Source organism: Arvicanthis niloticus, chromosome 6 (genome assembly GCF_011762505.2).
Source record: "Arvicanthis niloticus isolate mArvNil1 chromosome 6, mArvNil1.pat.X, whole genome shotgun sequence".
NCBI classification, from domain to species: domain Eukaryota; kingdom Metazoa; phylum Chordata; class Mammalia; order Rodentia; family Muridae; genus Arvicanthis; species Arvicanthis niloticus.
The window spans coordinates 89625954-89646334 of NC_047663.1; the positions used below are offsets into that span (position 1 = coordinate 89625954).

General features: G+C 48.8%; 1 protein-coding gene across 2 annotated transcripts in view; it reads right to left on the minus strand.

The window, feature by feature from the left end:
• Window positions 1-102: 102 nt before the first annotated feature.
• Fam234a (family with sequence similarity 234 member A) overlaps window positions 103-20381 on the minus strand; it is a 29437-nt gene continuing 9158 nt past the window's right edge. For both annotated transcript variants that reach the window (XM_034506522.2, XM_034506523.2), the window contains exons 2-13: window positions 12159-12267; window positions 7639-7938; window positions 6148-6264; window positions 5675-5866; window positions 4720-4850; window positions 4159-4291; window positions 3789-3918; window positions 2468-2608; window positions 2101-2176; window positions 1753-1908; window positions 1216-1318; window positions 103-1128 (exon numbers count right to left, since the gene is read on the minus strand). In XM_034506522.2, coding sequence (XP_034362413.1) covers window positions 917-1128; window positions 1216-1318; window positions 1753-1908; window positions 2101-2176; window positions 2468-2608; window positions 3789-3918; window positions 4159-4291; window positions 4720-4850; window positions 5675-5866; window positions 6148-6264; window positions 7639-7903 — 1656 coding nt within the window. In that variant the 5' untranslated portion in view covers window positions 7904-7938; window positions 12159-12267 and the 3' untranslated portion in view covers window positions 103-916. The remainder of the gene's footprint in view (window positions 1129-1215; window positions 1319-1752; window positions 1909-2100; window positions 2177-2467; window positions 2609-3788; window positions 3919-4158; window positions 4292-4719; window positions 4851-5674; window positions 5867-6147; window positions 6265-7638; window positions 7939-12158; window positions 12268-20381) is intronic.

Sequence of the window (20381 nt, forward strand, 5' to 3'; positions counted from 1 at the left end):
CTGTGCTGTGGCAGCCAACGCACCCCAGACCAGAACCCAGAGTCTAATGACTTAGAATAATCCCTTCTTTGAGAGATATCCAGAGAGACTGCAGGCTCGGGCTGGGCTACGGGGGTTTTCCCCATCAGTGCAAATCCTTTATTGTGTTGGTTTCCATGGCGGCCAGGTCATGGGACTGCTTTGGCTACAGAGCTAGGGATGTGGTCTGGGCAAAGCTGCTGTTGCCCCTGGGCTTCAGAAGCAACAAGGCACAAGGTGAGACCTTCATCAGGTAAGCACCAGAGTAGGGAAAGGGACGTGCCCGCCGTGCCAGGGTGCAGAGATTTGTGCAGACAGCAGATCCAGTGTACTGAGGGGAGGGACTGACTCGGCCCACAGTTTATAAATCCCTTAAGTGCACCCAGAGGCCCAGGACAGGCTTCTTTCTGCAGGGTCAAACTCAGTGTCGCTCACTTTCCGGGAGACATACTCCCTTCTGCTTTGGGGAAACAGCTTCAGAGCCTCAGGTTCCAGCTGCAGCCCTGAGCTTCATGACCCCTGAGGGACAGTGCAGACATGGGAAAAGCCAGGCTGGACAGAGAGGGCCTAGGGAGCAGCACACCACACAGTGGTGGCTTTTCCTGTGAGAGGGTATGGGGACAGGAAGTGATGAAGGAGCCTCCTTCAGGGCTGACTTGCCCGAGCTGGCCCACGGAGTGTTACTTGACCAGACCTTTGAGGGAGGACATGGTATAGGCAGGAGGCAGGAGGCTGCCCCCCTACATCCTTGGGTAGAACCGGTAAGGCCATGGCTCCCAGAGGGCCAGAATCACCAGGGCAAGCAGTGAGGTCAGCGTGAAGGCCAAGGGCAGGCCAATTTTCCAAGAGGCTTCGTCTTCACAGTTGGAGTCTCTCCATGTGCTCCAGCAGACACCGTCTACACCTCACTCCGGTACCGGAGTCGGGAGAACCGGTCCCGGATAGCCTGGTCACTGTCTGTGCTGCCTTCACCCAAGTGGATCACTCTACTGCCAGGGACAAGGTCTCGCACTTTGTGTTTGGTCACAGAGACTAGGCCAGGCACGTCTGAGCTTGCTGGGCCCGTCAGGAGAACATAGGCAGCGTGGCGGCTTGGCTCAAACAGGATCGCTGTTGGTGACAGTCAGAGCTGCTCAGGACCAGCCAGAGCAAATGAGGAGGGGAAGACCTGGACCCAGTGCCTGAGCCCATGCTCACCATCAAAGGCCACGATGTTGGCAGACACATTGGCTAGCTCCAGTAGGATGCCGGGCAGGGTCGGGTGGAACATGTACAGGCTGTGCTGCATGTCATGGGGATCCTGAAGAGAGAACAGCAAGGTATCTGGACCACAGCCACATCTTAGCAGGCCTCTGAACTCCTGGAATCTTCCTGGGCAGCCCTCAGGTTACCTTCAGAAGCTGCTATGCAAGTAACCTTGTTCACAACTATGTCTATCAGTGTCCCCCAGAAGGCTAACTCCCATTCCGTGATTGCCTGCAAGCCCCTGCCTCCCCACACCTGGACCTGGTCCTGCCTAGTGTCTATCAGCACCTGCCCTCCCTATTAGAGGTCTGCTCCTACTTCCAAGACCCTTCTCCAGTAGCCCCAGGGCCCTTCAGGATACTTCCCCCTTGGCCCGCACCCCCACCGAACAAGTCAGCAGACTTCTGGAGGCCCAGCCCTGGCAGCTTCCAGGGGAATTTGGGTCTGGTCCCTCTGGCCTCAGATCCCAACATGCGTGCGACCTCGTACCATCTCATTAGCGTTCATCAGGTCATGGAGGCCCCAGAAGAAGAAGGCTGAGCGGTGGTCTGCAGTCATCAGGCTTGTGGATGGTGGGCCCCCAGGCAGGCTTGGGAGGGGCTGGTTCCACAGTATAGACCCAGTACTGAGGTCCAGAAGTAGGAGCTGAGGAGGGTGGGGACATTATTGGCAGACAGCCTCAGCTTACATAGGAATGTAGCCCAGCCATGCCAGCCACAAAGGCAGCTCTTTGAACCATCTCACCATCTGAGGGCAGCAGTCTCGGGCTCAGCACTATGCGCTCATGAGCCACGGACAAGGGAGACTCTCAATTCACAGTGGTGAAGTTCAGCCTACCTGTCTATCAATGCTGGTTCCATTTTCAATTACCACAGCCAAGGTGTCTGGTTTGTAGTGGCCAAGGATAGGTTTTCTGGAAGGATTAAGGAAGAAGACCTCATAGAAGGTCTTGGTAGAGGGATTTGAGATGAAGTTTTCAGGGTGGTATGCTTCTGGACCCAGGATGAGGGGCTGGTACCCATGACCAGCAGTTTCAGCAGCCCCTCAGGGATAAAGGACAGATCCCAGTACAGGCGAGAAAACACCAGACTTCTAGCCTACCCCCACCCCCACCCCCGGTCCATCACCCCTGCCAGCCAGAAGGGCAGGCTAAGGCCCTGAGCAGGGTGTAGCCCTGCTCAAGCTCAGCAGTAACTACACATACCTCAGAACCTGAGTTGCACCAAGGGTCCACCTGGGCACAAGATCTTGTCCATCCAGCAACATACAGGCCTCAGAGCTCACAAGAAGCAAGTCCTGGCCAGATTTCCCTGGGACATTCATCAGGTAGCGAACTGCTCCAGGGCTAAACAAGGAGGGGGCGTGTAGGGAGGCAGACTTAAGTGGTCTTTAGGATGGGCCCTTCAAGACAGGCCTGTTGGGGGTGGCTTCCCTCAGGCCCCTGTAGTATGTCCCCACTTTTCTCAGCCCCTGGGCTTGAAAGAATGAGATTCTGTTTGTGGAGCAGGGACGATCTTCCCATTTGATATTCTTCTTCACGGCCGGGGGATGAAAGCCAGCGACTCAAATGTGCTGGGCAAGCACTCCATCACGGAGCCACCCAGCTGTGCCAGGTCCTTCTCTGCCTTTGTTTGCCCGTTTCTCATTTCTGAGTGATGAACTCAAATGCAGACCTCATAGTACTGCAAAGCCCTAGCCTGTCTGCCCTGTGCCCCACACCAGGTTGTCCCTAACTAAGGCCTGTGTGTCAGACAAACCTGTGCCCCACACCAGGTTGTCCCTAACTAAGGCCTGTGTGTCAGACAAACCTGTGCCTCACACCAGGTTGTCCCTAACTAAGGCCTGCGTGTCAGACAAACCTGTGCAGTGAAAAGTTTTGGTTTTTTAAAAAACCCAGTTATGTAAAATTTTTTTCTTTTTTTGGTTTTTTGAGACAGGGTTTCTCTGTAGTCCTGGCTGTCCTGAAACTCATACTGTAGACCAGGCTGGCCTCGAACTCAGAAATCCGCCTGCCTCTGCCTCCCAAGTGAAGGGATTAAAGGCGTGTGCCACCTCTGCCCGGCGTGTGAATATTTTCTGTTTTATCTCGGGTGTGGGATACAGGCTGCTTCCCAGCAGCTGACTATGATTTGCCTCATACACCAGCAGGGGCGTGATTTTTGCCAGTTGCAGATGCTTTAATTCTGGGACTCTGGAGAGGGAATAAATGGAGAGCCTCGAGAGGGCCTGTGGCGGCTGCTGCTCCCCTGTTGCTGCTGGTTCCTGTTGTTGCAATGGACTGGATTGCTGGTTTCTATTGTTGGATCGTGGGATATTCTGATGATAAAAATTGGACTTACCCAAAGGAACCCAACGCTCCTAGTCAGCAGGAAGTAGCCTATAGCGTTATACGGCCCCTTTCCCCTCTAACCTTCCTTCTCTCCTACCTAGTGTTGGGGGTTGGAAGGGATTAGGGTGGAATAAGTGTTGGAACAGTGGCAGATACAAGAACCCAATAAAACAGCTAAACAAACATGCCAACAAACCTGTGCAGAAGCCTCCTGTGGGCAGAGCGACTGAGCATGCTCTCCCAGGAGGGGTCTTCCTTAAAATGGCCATCTCTCCCAGTAATCCTCTCATAGAGAGCCTTCACAGAGAAGCCACAGAGGGCATTTGCTATTCAAAACACAGAAGGACAGTGTCACCATGGGGACCAGGCGCATCCATCAGCCCCACTTCTGGAACCATGTTGTGCTACACTTGATTTATCCCTTTGGCTTCCTGACTACTGATTAAGTGTCAGCTCATGAACCATGGCTGCAAGGTGGACAGTCACCAATTGCTTTGTATGCTTCTTTCTCTAGCTCCAAACCTAGTGTTCAAGCCAGCATCCCAAGAGTGTGGCAGCCAACATACCACAGGGTAGGAGAATATACTGAGCACCCGTTCTGGTCACATGAAGGAGGGCGGCACCATCTCCATCCACACCAAGGTTGCCTCTGTGGCCAATCTGGTACCCAGTGCTACCTGAATAGATGGCTCCACTGACCTGCAGAGCAAAGGGCAGTAGGGGAGAGGCAGAACCAGCTCCACGGGAGGGCAAGGGGAACTTTAGGAGCTTCGAGGAGAAGGCAGTCAGCACTCACTGGGTCTGGGGAAAAGGTACTTTGAAGAGAGTGCCCAACACAGAACCTGTGACTGTGCTGCATGGCTGCACAAGGCGGCAGGGTGGCTGTGGGATCAAAGCTCACACCAACCACACATAGGCCAAGTGCATTCTGCTATTCATGGGGAAGGCCAGGCAGCTTGCCTGCAGAGGAGGAGCCTACAGTACGTTGTGTGTGTGGACCTCAGGACACAGGGCCCCGGGAGGACCCACTGCTGGGTGCTCACACACCCAGGAAGAAGTGGGTGAGGAAGCGGAGAAGGGGCTTGGAGGGAAGTGGGCCTGGGGTACTTGAGAACTATGCTGATCACCTCCTGTCCCTCCTGGGAGAGGATCAGTAGGTCTGGAGTACCATCACCATCGACGTCAGGCACCTGGAGCAGAGGGCTCAGGATGGAAGCGTTCCCACTAAAGCTGCTGGGATGGCTCCACAGGGTTTCTCCTAAAACCAAACACACAGTGGCTCCAAATCCCATGACAAAGGAATGGCAGACCCACAGGAGAGCATTCATCCTTGGGACCCTGAGGCCACTTAGACACAGGAGTGTACAAGCAGTCCAAGATCCTTGTTGAAAAAGAACAAGCATCCCAGCACTTGGGAGGCAGAGGCAAGCGGATTTCTGAGTTCGAGGCCAGCCTGGTCTAAAGAGCGAGTTCCAGGACAGCCAGGGCTACACAGAGAAACCCTGTCTCGAAAAAACAAAACAAACAAACAAAAAAAAGAACAAGCACAACCAGGCAGCCGCTTGGAAAAGCAGCTCATGCCTGTAACTTCAGCATTTGGAAGGCTTGCTGCAAGTAGAAGGCCAACCTGGGCTACACAGTGTGACTTTGCAAAACCCTAAAAAAGCAGCAAAGCAGGGAGATGGCTCAGTGGTTAAAGCACTCCCCAGGCAAGTGTGAAGACCAGAGTTCAAATCCCCAGGAGCCCACATAAAAGTTAGGTGGGCATGCCTTTTTCTTCCTCTGGCTCAGTCCAGCCCTCCAAGCCCTCAGGAGCCAAGGCCTCCACAGCCCAAACAGGTATTCCTGTTATCTCACAGCAGGCAACGCTAGTTGTCTCTGCCAGCATCAATAACAAGACGCAACTGTGGATGCAAAGACACAGCTGCAACATGGCAGAGCAACTGAAAGAAGTGACATCATTGACTTCCAAATGGTCGCACCCTCACTTGGAGGGTTCCTACCTAATCACCAACCCCTGGGTGAGCGCCAGGGCTGACCCGTCCAATGAGAACCATCAAGAACCCTCCCCAGGTGGCTGACCTGTGAAGAAGTTGACTGCCATGAGAGAACCAAGTCTCCCCACAAGGACGCAGGCAGAGGACACCTCGCTGTCTGGTGTCTGTGGCATGGCACACTTTACGAGGGCGACATCTTGAGTTACAGGCCTCTCCCAGAGCACGCTGCCATTGGCCCCTGACACAGCAGCCACAAAGGCACAGGGAGTGGAAAAGCCTGGAGGGTAGAGGTGGCAGCCACTGGTCAGTCTCAGTGTTCTGCCACCTCCTGTCTTTCTGATTCTGTGCCTCAGCCACATGACAGCCCACCTCCTCTATTATACCCGTATCCCCGGGCCGCCTGGGGCACTGGTGGTGGCCCTAGGTAGAGTAAGGGAGCTGACAGTATTATCTCATTTCCCTCAATCCCCATCATCCATATCATATGCCCCAAATGAGAAACAAGGACAAAGAGCCCTCTTCCAATGTGGCCACTGTAGTCGACAGAATAGGAATTACCTTCATCAGCACAGGATCTGGTGAGATTATCACTGCTGTTGGTATTTTTATAAAGGAAAAGGACATCCTGAATCTTGTCCCTGTTTACGTCTCCCAAAGCCAGAAAGTCATACGTGACTGAAAAAGAAAGCTCCAAGTTACGCTCCGTGGGCCCTGCCTGTCACTGGGAAGATCAGGTTGAATGCTCTGACTGACTGTCCCACTGTGCAGCTTGCCACTGTGAGGTCTCCTGTTGCCAATAAAAGCAGGATCTTTCTTACTAGGCCAAGTAGCTTCTTCAGAGGCAGGCAGACCTCTGTGAGTTTGAGGCTAGCCTGATCTACACAGAAAAGTCCCAGGTCAGCAAGGGCTACAAAGAAAGATCTTGTCTCAAAAAATAAGTAAGTAGGGCTGGAAAGATGGCTCAGTGGTTAAGAGCACTGACTGCTCTTCCAGAGATCCTGAGTTCAATTCCCAGCACCCACATGGTGGCTCACAACCATCTGTAATGGGATCTGATGCCTTCTTCTGGTGTGTCTGAAGAGAGTGTAGATTACATACATAAATGAATCTTGGTTTTTTTGTTGTTTTGTTTTGTTTGTTTGTTTTTTGGAGACAGGGTTTCCCTGTGTAGCCCTGGCTGTCCTGGAACTCACTCTGTAGACCAGGCTGGCCTAGAACTCAGAAATCTGCCTGCCTCTGCCTCCCAAGTGCTGGGATTAAAGGCGTGCACCACCACCGCCCGGCTCATAAGTGAATCTTTTAAAAAGTCCCTTGATAACTATAGTAAAGTGAATAGTTTGAAATATTAAATTTCAAATGAAAGAATAAATGTAATAATAAATTAATTTGTTAAAAGAGCAGGAGTCAGGGGCTGGGGCTGTTGCTTAGTTGGCAGAGTGATTTCCCAGCATCCCAGGAGCCCTGGGTTCAGTCTCCTGGGCCACGTGAAGCTTCTGATTACTGACCCTGGCTCACACACACTCCTGTAATCCTAGCAGCTGGGGTGGGAGGCAGGAATTCAAGGCCAGCCCAGATATACAGTATATCCAAAGCCAACCTGAGGCTAAGAGAGAACTTGTCTCTAAATAAAAAACAAAACAAAAAAACAGTAAAAGTTAAAACTGTTTTCAGTTGTTTTTTTCATAAAGGCCAACTTCATGGGCAGGAAATAAAGTGTAATTTGCTTCAGCTTTCGTGTCTGGAGCACTCAAGCCGCCTGGCACAGTTCTTCACAGCTGATGGCACCTTCTCTAATCCCTCAGCCAGGTTGAGTTTCATTGAACTGTTTCCATTAAAGCCTGTGAGCCTGCCTTTGCATACCTACCTGATCACAAGAGTGCTTCCAGTTCCCCTAAAGGCTCCTAAAATCTCCAGGTTCAGAGGTAAACCCAGGAGGCACTTAGGGCTGACAGTCAAAGACCACCGGACTAGGCTATGTCATGGTACTGGCAAGGGAAGGGTCTGGAACCCCGATGAGGAAAGCAACCTCTCCTACCCCCACAGGCTCACCAGTATTGTTGTAGTCAAGCCTCCACGTGCCCTGAGAGGAAGGTCGGTCTGGACATGGGATGATGAAAGAAAGGACAAACACCACAAAGAGGCAGATGAACAGGGAAAGGAAAAATGCCACCGTGCGGCAACGGGACAAGCGGGAAGGCGCAGGCTTGCTCTTCAAGTTGTCGTCGTTTTTCAGTAGGTTCCCTAGGTTTTCCTGTGACCTTTTGTCCTCATTCTTCAAGGGGTGTATTTCAGCTTCTAAATCCTTGTTGTCCATCTTGCTGAGCGCATTCCAGAGCTTAGCTGTAGTCACTGAAGAAAAGAGATGAGGAAGGCTGGCAGTGAGCTGCTGCACAAGGCAAATTACAGTGTTATTCGCCCCCCACCCACCCCGCTTTTACTAACAGGAAACAAATTATGAATTAGTATTATTGTACGTGTCTGAATGCAGCCCTGCCACAGCATGGAGCTCAGAGAACAACTCGGTGGAGACAGGTCTTCTCTTCTACCTTCTGTGGGTTCAGGGGAACGAACTCCTGGGGCCATCTCACCTGTCATGTCTGGTTTTTGTTTGTCTTGAGATGATGTCTTTGTCTTAGTCAGAGTTACTACTACTGTGATGAAACACTATGGCCAAAAGCAAGACGGAGAGGCAAGGGCTTAGTTAACTCCGCACTGTAGCCGGTCACTGAGGGAGCCAGGAGCTGATGCAGAGGCCATGGAGTAGTGGTGCTGCTTGCTGGCTTGCTCCCCATGGCTTGCTCAGACTGCTTTCTTTCTTTTTGTTCCTTTCCTTGTTTTGTTTGTTTGTTTGTTTGTGAGATGCTTTTTCTGTGTAGTCCCGGCTGTCCTGGAACTTGCTCCCACTCTGTAGACCAGACTGGCCTTGAACTCAGAGATCTACTAGACTTTACCTCGAGTGCTGGGATTAAAGGTGCATTCAGCCTGCTTTCTTATAGAACCCAAGACACCTGCCCAGGGATGGCAACTCCCATAATGGGCTGGGCCCCCCCATATCAGTCTCTAAGAAAATGTACCAGGTGCTTGCCCAATCTTAAGGAGGCATTTCCTTAATTAAGGATCCTTCTTCTCCAATAACTCTAGTTTTTGTCCCCTTGACATAAAACTATCCAGGACAACTGATTCCTTGTCAACTCGACACACAAACGCATCGCTGTTAAGTCACAGCCTTTCCTTTCTTGTTCATCACCTCCAAATATTACACATTAATAAAAACATACAACATAAAACATTTCACGGGCTGGAGAGATGGCTCAGTGGTTAAGAGCACTGACTGCTCTTCCAGAGGTCCTGAGTTCAATTCCCAGCAACCACATGGTAGCTCACAACTGTCTGTAATGGGATCTGATGCCCTCTTCTGGTGTGTCTGAAGACAGCGACAGTGTGCTCATATGCAATAATGAATAAATAAGTCTAAAAAAACACTCCAAAATCCCATTTTTTTAAAAAGTTAAAGATCTTTCAACTGTGGGCTCCTGTAAAATCAAAACCAAATTAAGTGCCCTCTTACTCTGAGAGGGAAGAAAGTGAGTGTGCCTGTGTGTGTGTGTTGGGGGGGGTGGGGGCAGCACTCATTTTTCATCCCAGCAGAATCAGTTTGGTCTACAGAGTTCCAGGATAGCCAAGGCTACAGGGAAACCCTGTCTCAGAATGAAATAAAACAAGCAAGTGAGCGAGCAAACAAAACAAAAGAGTGAAGAAGCAGGGCACAGTCACAGTCTGAACACAGCAAAACCAAACTACCAGTGTGAATAACTCAAGTCCAATGTTTGGGATTCCTTCACATTCTTCTGGGCTCCTGCAAGGGGCTTGGGTCACTTCCCCAGCGCAGTCCTCTGCAGCACACAGCTTGTCTTCTAAGCTCAGGCAGGCTCCACTGCATCTGCCATCTCCAAAGTGCTGGGGCCTTCTGTGGGTGCTGGGGTCTTCTGTGGCAACGGGGCGGCACTTTCACTAACAACCTCTGGGGCTACTTCAGGGTGCGGAGCCTCAACTTCTCTGTATGGTCCCTTCAGTCCTGGGCCTTCAACTGCCACTAAGGCTGCCGCACTTTTCATGGATTGCCTCTCCTGGCCTGTTCCAGTGCCAAGCCTCACCTGTCCTCCATGACCTCGATGCCTTCAAAACCAGTTCCACTTTAATGATTCTTATACCACTCAGTTCAGTAGGACCAGCCTGAGGTACTACCTTCCTTGGCTGCCTCTGGAACCCAGCTTCTGATTGCTGACCCTGAGGTAACACTTCCCAGAAGACTTTAACTCAATGAGGCTGGTCTCTTCTTAATTCCTTCTAATTGCTCAGCTCCAGCTAACTAGCATCAATTGTCCCCCAGAAACAAAGTGGGGACAATTAACTTTACTTTAGTGGTTTTGGTCTTTTGTTAATCACACCTGATTCTTCAGCTCCAGCTGACCAGACACCGCAACTTCCTCACACAAAAAGGTCCACTAGCGTCCTTCCCTAGCCAAGTCCCACCTGCTCCTAAGTCAGACATGTAGATGGGAAAGGGGATGTGTGTCGGTCTGACGGAGCCAACGCCCTCACAAATGGACTACCTAGACGAAGACATTCTCTTCAGGAGGGGTGGGGAGGCAAAGTGGACATTTGTAAGATTCTGGAAGGATTCCTCTGAGCTTTACAGAAAGAGAAAACAGCTCCTGGGGAAGATGACTGTGGTAAAACCAAGCAAGTCCTCAGGAGAATCTCAGACCTGCTGCCTGCAGCTGTGCAGAGAGCTCTCCAGAGCCAGAGCTCCCCTGTATCACTGCCTGAGGGTTTTTTTTGGGGGGGGGGGGCAGAGAGAGAAGGGAGGGGCTTTCATCTGCTTTTCAGTCTTGTTAGTAACCAAGAAAAACTTACTGGTTCACCCCATTTTGGGCTTAGCTGTTTCCCCCAAAGTCTGTCACATAATGTAGGGCGGTTCTAATGCTAAGGTCGTCTTCACTAATTAATTCCTGATCTGTCAGTAAAGAAGCCATGAGCCACCTGCCGAGCAAAGGGAACAGACAGGACTTCTAGGCCCTGGAGGTAAGCAGAGGAGCGATACAAGGGAGGAGAGACAGAGTTCGCCATGCTTCTCATGGAAAAGTTGACCAGCCATGGGAGATCTGGAGACAGAGACTCCTACAGGCGAGCAGTCGGGGCTGTTTAGCAGGGACTAGATGTACTGAGCACTGAAGTTAGGGCAGGTGGGAGGTGCGGAGCTCAGAGTGTTGAGAAGGGCACACTGCCCTTGGGAGTTTAATAAAGCCCAGCAATTGTGCCAAGGCAAGTTGAAAATGAACAATGTGTGTGTCTGTGCCTTTTATCCATGAATTCAAAGGAAGCTGGGTGGGGGCTGGGAGCTCAGCCTGTTCCCAGTTTAGGTGGGGTAGCAGAAGCTACACACAACAACTTAAGATCTAGACTCCAATTTTAATGAAACTCTTTTCATGAGATAAGGTCTCACTATTTAGTCCTGGCTGGCTGGGAACTCACTATGGAAGACTATGTTTACTTTGAACTCATAGATCCGCCTGCCTGTGCCTCCTCAGTGCCAACTTAAAATAATATTAAAATAATACTAATTATTTTAATACTGGGCTGGGCAGTGGTGGCACACATCTCGTGTCAGCTGGGAATTGAACCTTGGTCCTCTGGAAGAACAGCAACCGCTCTTAAGAGCTGACCAACCTCTCCAGTTCCATGGCTTCTGTTCTGTTTGGTTTGTTTTCTGAGATAGGGTCACACTATGCAACTCAGGCTGGCCTCAAGCTCACAGTCTCCACTGTTGGGGGTTTCAATCATGTGCTCTCATGTTATATCTTTCATCGCAAACGAGACTGTGTACACTCTCCTGAGCACTGAGTGCTCTCTTCTTGAAGGTCAGAAGAGGTTTTCCTATCAAAGGTAATGAGCGGGACACAAGGAAAATCAAACACTGAGTCATGCCTAGCACCTCATTAAGCCCGGGCACCTGAGACGGGCGGGGCGGGGCAGCCGGCCACAGGGAAAGATAACCAGGGGAAAAGTCAGCAACTGCACCTGGCAAGGGCCAACAGCAGGGCCCACGGGTGAGCTGCAGGCCCGGAGAAAAGCAGAGCTTCAGCAAGCAGCACCACGAACACAGGGAAGGAACATCTGAAGTGTGTCTTTGGCAAAGCAAAGAGGACCAAATGTTACATGCCACATGCTAACATTTCGGATTCTATCTTTAAAGCCCTGGAAGCCTCACACTCTGTGCAGGAAACGCCAGCCTGAGCTTGGCTGCCGTCATCACCTGTCAGAAGCCGGAGCATCTTTGGTGCTGTGTAGATAAGCTTCATGCACCAAGCCAGGCCTGGCGGCTCATACCTGCACTATTGGCATGGGGAGGCTGAAGCAGGGGACTGTCCTTGTAGAAGGCCAGAGTAGCTACAGAACAAGACCTCATCTCAAAAACAAAAAGCCTCACACACTGGACGTCAGCCAGGGTGCTAGGAGTTTGAAAACACAGCCCATCTGTCCTCAAGGTTCACATTTCCCAGACCTACCTGGTAGGTGGGGCACCTGAGGGCGTGCTCAACAGACGATCTTGGCCAACTGCTGGGACACCTGCTCATTGGTCTTGGGGGGTCTTTGTCTTCATAAGCCCAGGCAGACCTAAGGGGTTAAAAAGCCTTCAGTAAATGCATTTCAGGTCACCCATGGCTGCAGCAGGCCCTGCCACAGCGATCCACACTACAGCCACCTGATGCATATTATCTAATAGCCCCTCAGGTGGGGTCTGAGTCGGGCTCATGATTAATGTTCTCCAGGGTCTCTGGGAGCAGCCAGGTGGAGAGGGACTGTTGAGGGCCTGCCCTTGTTTGTCCAGCCCCATTAGGTACCATCAATTTAGCCAATACAGCTCATTCAATCAGAGAATGAATACATTTCTCCTCACTCCATAGTGGGGACTCATCTCCTTACTGCCAACCAGGAGAGGTGCACAGAGGAAGAGGGGACGGCCTCCCTTGAATCGGCACACCCAACTTGTGTCTGGAGTCGGTCTTTTTGGCAGGAATTCTCAGGAAACTTTGTTGCTCTAAGTACAGACCTATATCCTCATTGGTACAGTACTATAGTGTGTGTGTGTGTGTGTGCACACGCACGAAAGGTTCTGGAGACTGAACCCTAAGACCTTGTCTACCCTAGCCATAGCACTGAGCTACTGCATGACCCCTCTTTTCCTCTTATTTGTTTCTTTGGTTGTTTTTGGAGTGGGTGGTAGTTTTGAGACAAGGTCTCACATGAAATACTAACTGGCCTGGTATCATTATACAGACCAGGCTGGCCCCAAACTCAGAGAGAATCATCTGCTGTTGCCGCGTACTGGGCTAAAGGTAGGTGCCAGCCTGGTCTACAAAGTGAGTTCCAGGACAGCCATGGCTGTTATACAGAGACATCCTGTCTTGAAAAGACAAAACAAAACAAGAAAAACTAGCTTAAAGATTCTCAGTAAAGTCAGCGGTGATAGTGCACACGTGTAATCCCAGCGCCTGGGAGGAGGAATCGGGAGGGTAAGGGGTTTAAGTCATCCTCACTATTAAATGAGTTTGAGGCTAGCCTAGGCTAGCTATGCATGATCCTGACAGAAAACAAATAAATAAAAATCCTCAATAAAATAAAATCCCAATCAATCAACATAAACTCCAAAGAGATTAAATGTGAACATATTATGTGTATTAGTGATTTTTTTTTTTTGCGCTGGTTCTCACTATGTAGAACTCTGGGTTCTGGCTGGTGTGGAACCCAGAGATTTGCCAGCCTCTGCCTGTCAGGTGCTGGGGAAAACAGGTACTCACTACTATGCCTAGGTAAGTAACATTTTTGTTTATTTAGTTTTCTTTTTCCCTTTTAGTACTATTGATGCCTTTTTATTAGGAATAAATGGCTAACAAAGAGGACAGTTAAACTAGAAAATTATAAAAATATTTTATTTTGGCAGAACCAAGGCATCCAGCAATAGTCCCAACTACTCTGAAGTTTGGAGCCAGCCTGCTCAACAGAGAGACCCTGACTCCAAAATTCAGAGGATTAATGTCTGGGGGAGGAGCTGTGGGGCCCTGAAGACCAAGCTTTCTGTAGAAACAGCAGGAGGAGTCAAAGCAACAGAGGAGGAGGCTGACAGAAAGGCCTCCTGGCAACAAGTAGAATTAAGAAAATCTGGCAAAAAGTCAGGAACTCCCTGTGCCTGAGATGACAGTGGCTCTCCATACCACCAGTTAACCACCCAGCTTTCACCGCCATCGTGTCACCTTCCTCCTGTGCCCAGCACGAAGTGTTGTCCCAGACCTTGTTGCACATTGGTACTCAAAGGCCAAGCATGGAGCTGAACCGGCAGGGTGTTTGCCTGGATGCATGAATCCCTGAGTTTGATCCCCAGCACAGCACCACACGGACTGGGCATGGTAAGTATACGCCTGTGATCCAGGGGAGGGTCACAGAAGCAAAGGCATCACAAGTTCAAAGTCACGCTCACCTATACAGCAAGTTTAAAGCCAGGCTTTAAACTGGCCACGCAAGACACCATCCCAGAAAGAAAAAAATAGGGGTTGCTAGAAGGCCCATCGGGCAGACCCTTGCCACCAAGCTTGACAGTCTCAATTTGATCCCTGGGCTTCACAGAGCAGGACAAGAGATAAGCTCCTGCAAACGTGTCCACATGCACTATGGCACATACACACACAAGAAAAAAAAATCAACCACAATAAGGCATGGAGGTACATGATGGACCTAGTTTCTTTCTTTTCTTTGATCCTTGATATCCTTTCCCCTCCCTTCCTCACCCTGTTTTTTGTTTTTTGTTTTGTTTTGTTGAGAAAGGGCCTTTCTATGTAGCCCTGGCTATCCTGCAAACTCCTATAAAGACTAGGCTGGCCTGAAACTCAGAAATCCACCTGTCTCCGCCTCCAGAGTGTGGAGATTAAGTGTGAGTGCCACACCTGGTACACTGGTGACATTAAAAGAGCATGTATGGTTTCTGCAGTAATCATATATTTACTATTAAAACTTGTTGATACAGGCTAGAGAGGTGGCCTGCCCTAACTGATTCCTGGCCCACACAATGGTTTACAACGGTCTAAACCCTAGTTCCAGAGGACCCAGCAGGCGCACACAGTTTTTGCGGACAAAACATTCACAGACACAAAGTAAAATTTTTAAATCTTTAAAAATTTGTAGATACTAAACCGTAGATACTAAATTCGTAGAGAGACAGATGCAATGGCTCACCCTTCAATCCCAGCACTGAGGAGGCAGAGGCAGGCAGAGTTCTACAGTCGAGTTTAGCCTGGTCTAATGAGTGAGTTCCAGGACAGTCCCCCCTCCCCCAATAGAAAGAAGGAAAATGTGTGGGGTTTGTGGCTGTGGCTCAATGGCAGAATATTTGCCTAATATTTAAGAGGCCAGGGGCTCAATGCTCATCACTTAAAAGTATTTTTTTTAAATCATAAATACAGCTGTAGAAGTGGCTCTGTGGTAAAGGTTCTTGCTCGCTGCACAAGCCTGATGACCTGAGCTCAATCCCTGGACCACAGTGGGAGGAGCCCATCCTCTGACTGTCACACATGCTCTGTGGCTGGTGCACAAGTGAACACATGATGATGATGATGATGATGATGATGATGATGATGATACAGCAAGAAAAATTAAGACAGCACTTCAACTCGCCTGCAGGGTTTATTCTTATGTGAAAATCAGTTTCTACAGGAGGCACTGGTGCAGTGTGTGTGGCAGAGAGGAAGTAAGCCCTTACTCTGCTTGGGCATTGAAGGAGTCCTGAGAGTCCCTGACACAGGCTAACTGCATGCTTTGTCCTGCCCTCGGGTGATGGGACACGGCAGCAGCAGGGCATCCCACTCTACAGATAGGAAACAGAGGCCTAGAAAGTAGGACACACTCACTTGCTGCTGATAGCCATCGTCCAGGGAGCAGCAAGGCTGCATGAGCCATCTCCAGATTCCCAGGCTGAAGCTGGACCTTCTCACTAGACTCTTGGGTACAGTGAGGGTAGCCTCACCTGGGAACCCACCAGACCTAGAAACCCAGGACCAAAAGGCAAGCTTGTGACAAGGAATGCAGGGCTGGAGAGGGAAGGACGCCCTATCGTTTTATTTGTGACACTAGAGACTGAAGCGAGGGTTTCCTGTACAGGGGCCCAGTGGGCTCCACTGAGCCACAGCTGTGGTCCTGGCCTCCATGGGCACTGTATTTTTGTGCTACACAGACACATGTGCAGTCAAAACACCAATACACAATAAAATAAAATATAAATTTAAGAAAGCTATAAAATATAAACATAACTGAATAACTCAATGATGGCCCAGATAAGACAGTGCGAGTCTGTAATCCTAGTGATTGAAGGGTGGAGGTGAAGCAGCCAGGAACTCAGCATCTGCACCATCTTCCTTCACAGGGCAGGTTTGTGCAGGAAGCCTTCAGTCAAATGAAACACAGAGGTGGTCTGGGAGAGGAGAGAGAGAGAGAGAGAGAAAGAGAGAGCAAGCACCAGCTCACAGGCACACTGGAGATGTAGCTTAGAGATACAGAGGACATGTTTAGCATGCTGCAAGCCATAGCTTTAATCCTGTCCTGACCTCCAAAAAGAGAAAGTCGTGATTCTATGTTACTCAGCCTCCATCTGGGAGCTGAGCTGGGTGTGAGCGTGGCCACAGAGATGTGAATGCCGAGCTGGGTGTGGTCAAGACTTGGAATACTGGTTCAGACATGAAAGCTATTTGTGTATTGCCTTGTAAACAAAGCAACAATAACAAATAACAAATTTAACTAGACACTTCCCTACCAGTTATTAAAGCACTCTAGAAGGCATTTGGCAGCATTTAGGAAGGCCACTGAAAACTGGGTAAGCAGCTTTTTCAATAAATCCTGATGAGACAGAAGCAAAGAGGATCAAATATTCACCAGAGTAGGGATTATGGAACAAAATGACTGTAGAAATGGTTCCTCCTCAAAGAGAGAAGTCAGGCGTGGCTGACACACGAGATGCCAGCACTTGGCAGAGGTTCACGGCTGTTCTTGTCCACACAATGAGCGTAAGGCTGACTAAATACATCAAACCCTATCGAAAAATAAAAAAAAAAAAAGGCCACCTGTGGTGGCACATACATGCCTTTAATCCCAGCATTCAGGAAGCAGAGGCAGATGGATCTCTGTGAGTTCAAGGACAGATTCCTCTTTATAATGCCTTCCTATGAGCTACATAGTGAGCTTCATGAGAGACTGTCTTAAAGTAGAAAAAGAAAGAGAAAGAAAGAAAGAGCCGGGTGGTGGTGGTGCACGCCTTTAATCCCAGCACTTGGGAGGCAGAGGCAGGTGGATTTCTGAGTTCGAGGGCAGCCTGGTCTACAGAGTGAGTTCCAGGACAGCCAGGGCTATACAGAGAAACCCTGTCTCGAAAAAAACTAAAAAAAAAAATAAAAAAAAAAAAAAAAAAAAAAGAAGAAGGAAGGAAGGAAGAAAGAAAGAGGAGGGGGAAACTGGGTAGGTAGGTCAGTCAGTAGAGGCCTAGCCAATCAAGTATGAGGTCCCAAGTTTGCCCTCCAAATCCATGTAAAATGCTAGCTAAGCAAGCTTTGTAACCCTAACACTAGGGAGGTGGAGTCAGGAGCCCTGAGGCTCCTAGTCGAAATGGAGAGCAGCAGGTCCCAGTCATGACCTTAAAAAGAAGGACAGCTCCCGGAGAACAACACTAGAGGCTGACCTCTGGTCTCTGCATGCACATATACATAAACGCATGCACACACATACACACACACACACACACACACACACACACACACACACACACGCACGCACAGAATGGTAACACTGTGAGGCGGCCATGTGAAAGAACATAGCCAGAGGCATCAGCCAGGCTAAGGCAGGTGGGAAAAAATGTTATGCTTCTTCATTTCAATGCTTGTTCTATTTCCTTATTTGTGTCTAAATTATTTCTCAATTTGTATCTGACAGTTTGATTATCTTTTTTTGATTCTGATTTTCTAAACAGTCTTCAACTACACATCTGCCCAGTGACATTTCCATTTTAAACGTTAATTTAAAATTATTTATGTAAACCCATGGATTTATGCTGGATTAGATAAATATATAATTGAATCCTATCCACAACTGTTGAATTTTGATTTAGATTTGTATACATCAGAACTGTGTTTTCTTTAGTTAATTTATTATTGTTGTGTGTCTGAATGCAGGCATGTAGAGGTCAAAAAGACAACATTTAAGAATTGCTTCTTAGCCTAGAAAGATGGCTTAGCAGTTAAGGGTACTTGATGCTCCTGTAGAGAACCAATTCCCAGCACCTGCATGGTGCTCACAACTGTATGTCCAGTTCCAAGGGATCCAGTGCCCTCTTCTGGCCCCCTTGGGTACTGCATGTGTGTGGTTCACAGCTATACATGCAGGCAAAAAACCCCATACACACTGAGTTGTTTTTTTTTTTTGTTTGTTTGTTTGTTTGTTTTTTAAAGGAAATAAAAAGAAAAGGAAATGACACACCACTCATAGGTATGATGGAGGAGAAAGTTTATTACAGATATGTGGGAGAGCCAGAGGTGGAGACAGCAGGGAGAGTCCAGAGTGGTCATGATCCTGAACCCTGTGGGAGAGGGGAAGAGAGGACAGAGGGGAACCAAATACAGCAGCCAAAGGCCAAAGGTACCAAAGGGTAGGTAACTGAAATGTCTGGGTTACATAGGGAAGAGCCTCTTGGGGAAGGGGAACAGGGTAGAAGGCAGGTATGCTAGCCGTGCCCTGCAACAGGTAGGGACTGAGGGATGCTGGGAGAACCTGGAGGCCAGGTTTGGTTTAATATGTTAGATAGCACCTCAGCCACTAGTCCCAGATTTGAAACTTAACACACATCATTTTTAAAAAGGTTGAAACTACGTTTTATGTGGATGAGTGTTTGCCTGCCTGTAGTGTGTGCATCACATACACTTGAAACCAGAAGACAGTATTGGATCCCTTGGAACTGAAGTTGGGGGGGCGGGGTGTAATCTGCCATGTGGGCGCTGGAAATAAAACCTGGGTCTTCTGAAAGAGCAGCTGGTGCTTTGAACCACTAAGCCATTTCTCCAGTCTCATAAATTTTAATTAAAAACAAAACAAAAAAGGAAAGAAACCAAAACCAAAAAATAGGAGTCAGGCAGTGGTGGCGAAAGCCTTCAGTTCTAGCCCTCGGGATGCAGAGGCAGGTATATCTCGAGTTCCAGGACAGCCAGGGCTACACAGAGAAACCCTATCTTGAAAAACAAAAACAATCAAAAAAAAAAAAAAAAAAAAAAAAGGGGGGGGTCTCTCTTCCTATGGCTTGTACAGGTTAGACTCAAGTCACCAGGTTTGTGTGACAGGAACTTTTACTTGCTGATCTCTCTCTCTCTCTCTCTCTCTCTCTCTCTCTCTCTCTCTCTCTCTCTGTCTGTCTCTAATTAAATGTGCTAAAGTAAGTTAGTCTAGTCCAGAGCTGCCTGTATAGTCAAGGGTGACCGTGAGTTCCTGGTCCGCCAAAAGTGCTACCATTAAAGGCAGGCACGCCCATCATGCCCAGCTGAACCCTCCATTTCTAAATATTGTCTTCAGAGAATTAGTGGATCATGGCATGTGAACTTTGAAGCTGTTTTCTGTTCAGTATAATGAGGCCCACCCACGTAGGCACAGGGATTGGCAGTCTCCTCCTTTCAGGGCTGAGCAGCCCATGCCATGGAATCTGCAGTTTGCTCAGATGTGCACTGAGGGATATTTGAGTGTTTCTACTTTGAGCTATTGCAAATAAGTCACGGTCTATATAAACATATCAGCCCTGGGGTTCTAAGTTCTGCTGGACTAGCCATGTGGTCACAGCCCTCCATGGTTTACTGAGGGCCATGCCCAAAGGCCACAGCTCTCATCCTAGACAAAGGCTAGCTTCACAGAGCTGTTTTTATACTGGAGTCTATAACAAATGACTCACAGGAGAGAGGTATTCAATTCTACCTGGGATGTCTTTGGAAATTTTAAGGTTTCCCATGAAAAGGAGCCAGGACAGAAACCTTGAGAGGTACTCAATGATAAAGTAAAAAAAAACTTCAAGGGTGGGTGGGATGGCTCAGTGGGTAAGGGCACTTCCTTGAGTATCCCAAGAGAACTGAGTTGGATCCGGGAAGTGGAAGGAAAGAGCAGACTTCACAAACCTTGGCTTTTTGACCTCCATACGTGCACCATGACACATATGCCCCCTCTACACCTAAACACACACACTAGATAGATAACAAGAGCTTAATTAGCTTGCCTACTAATTATTAATAAACTTCTAAGGCTTAAAAGGTTTTTTAAAGATTTATTTTATGTGGATATGTGTCATCTATCTGAATGGATGGATATATCCATGGAGCACCAAGATCAAAAAAGGGCGTCCAAGTCTTTGGAACCAGAGTTACCGATAGTTGCGAGCTGCCATGGGAGATCTGGGAACTGAACCTGGGTTCACTGCAAGAGCAACAATTGCTGGTTTGTTTGTTTTTAGAGATAGGTTCTCACCATGTAGCTCTGGCTGTTCTGGAACTCACTTTGTGGATCAGACTGGCCTTGAACTCACAGAGATCCACCTGCCCACCTGCCTCTGCCTAGAAGTGTTGGGATAATAAAAAGTAAAAAGATAAATACTTGGTGAAAGATGCGATTTTATATATATAGTTTGTTTGTTTGGTTTTTTGAGACAGGGTTTCTCTGTGTAACCC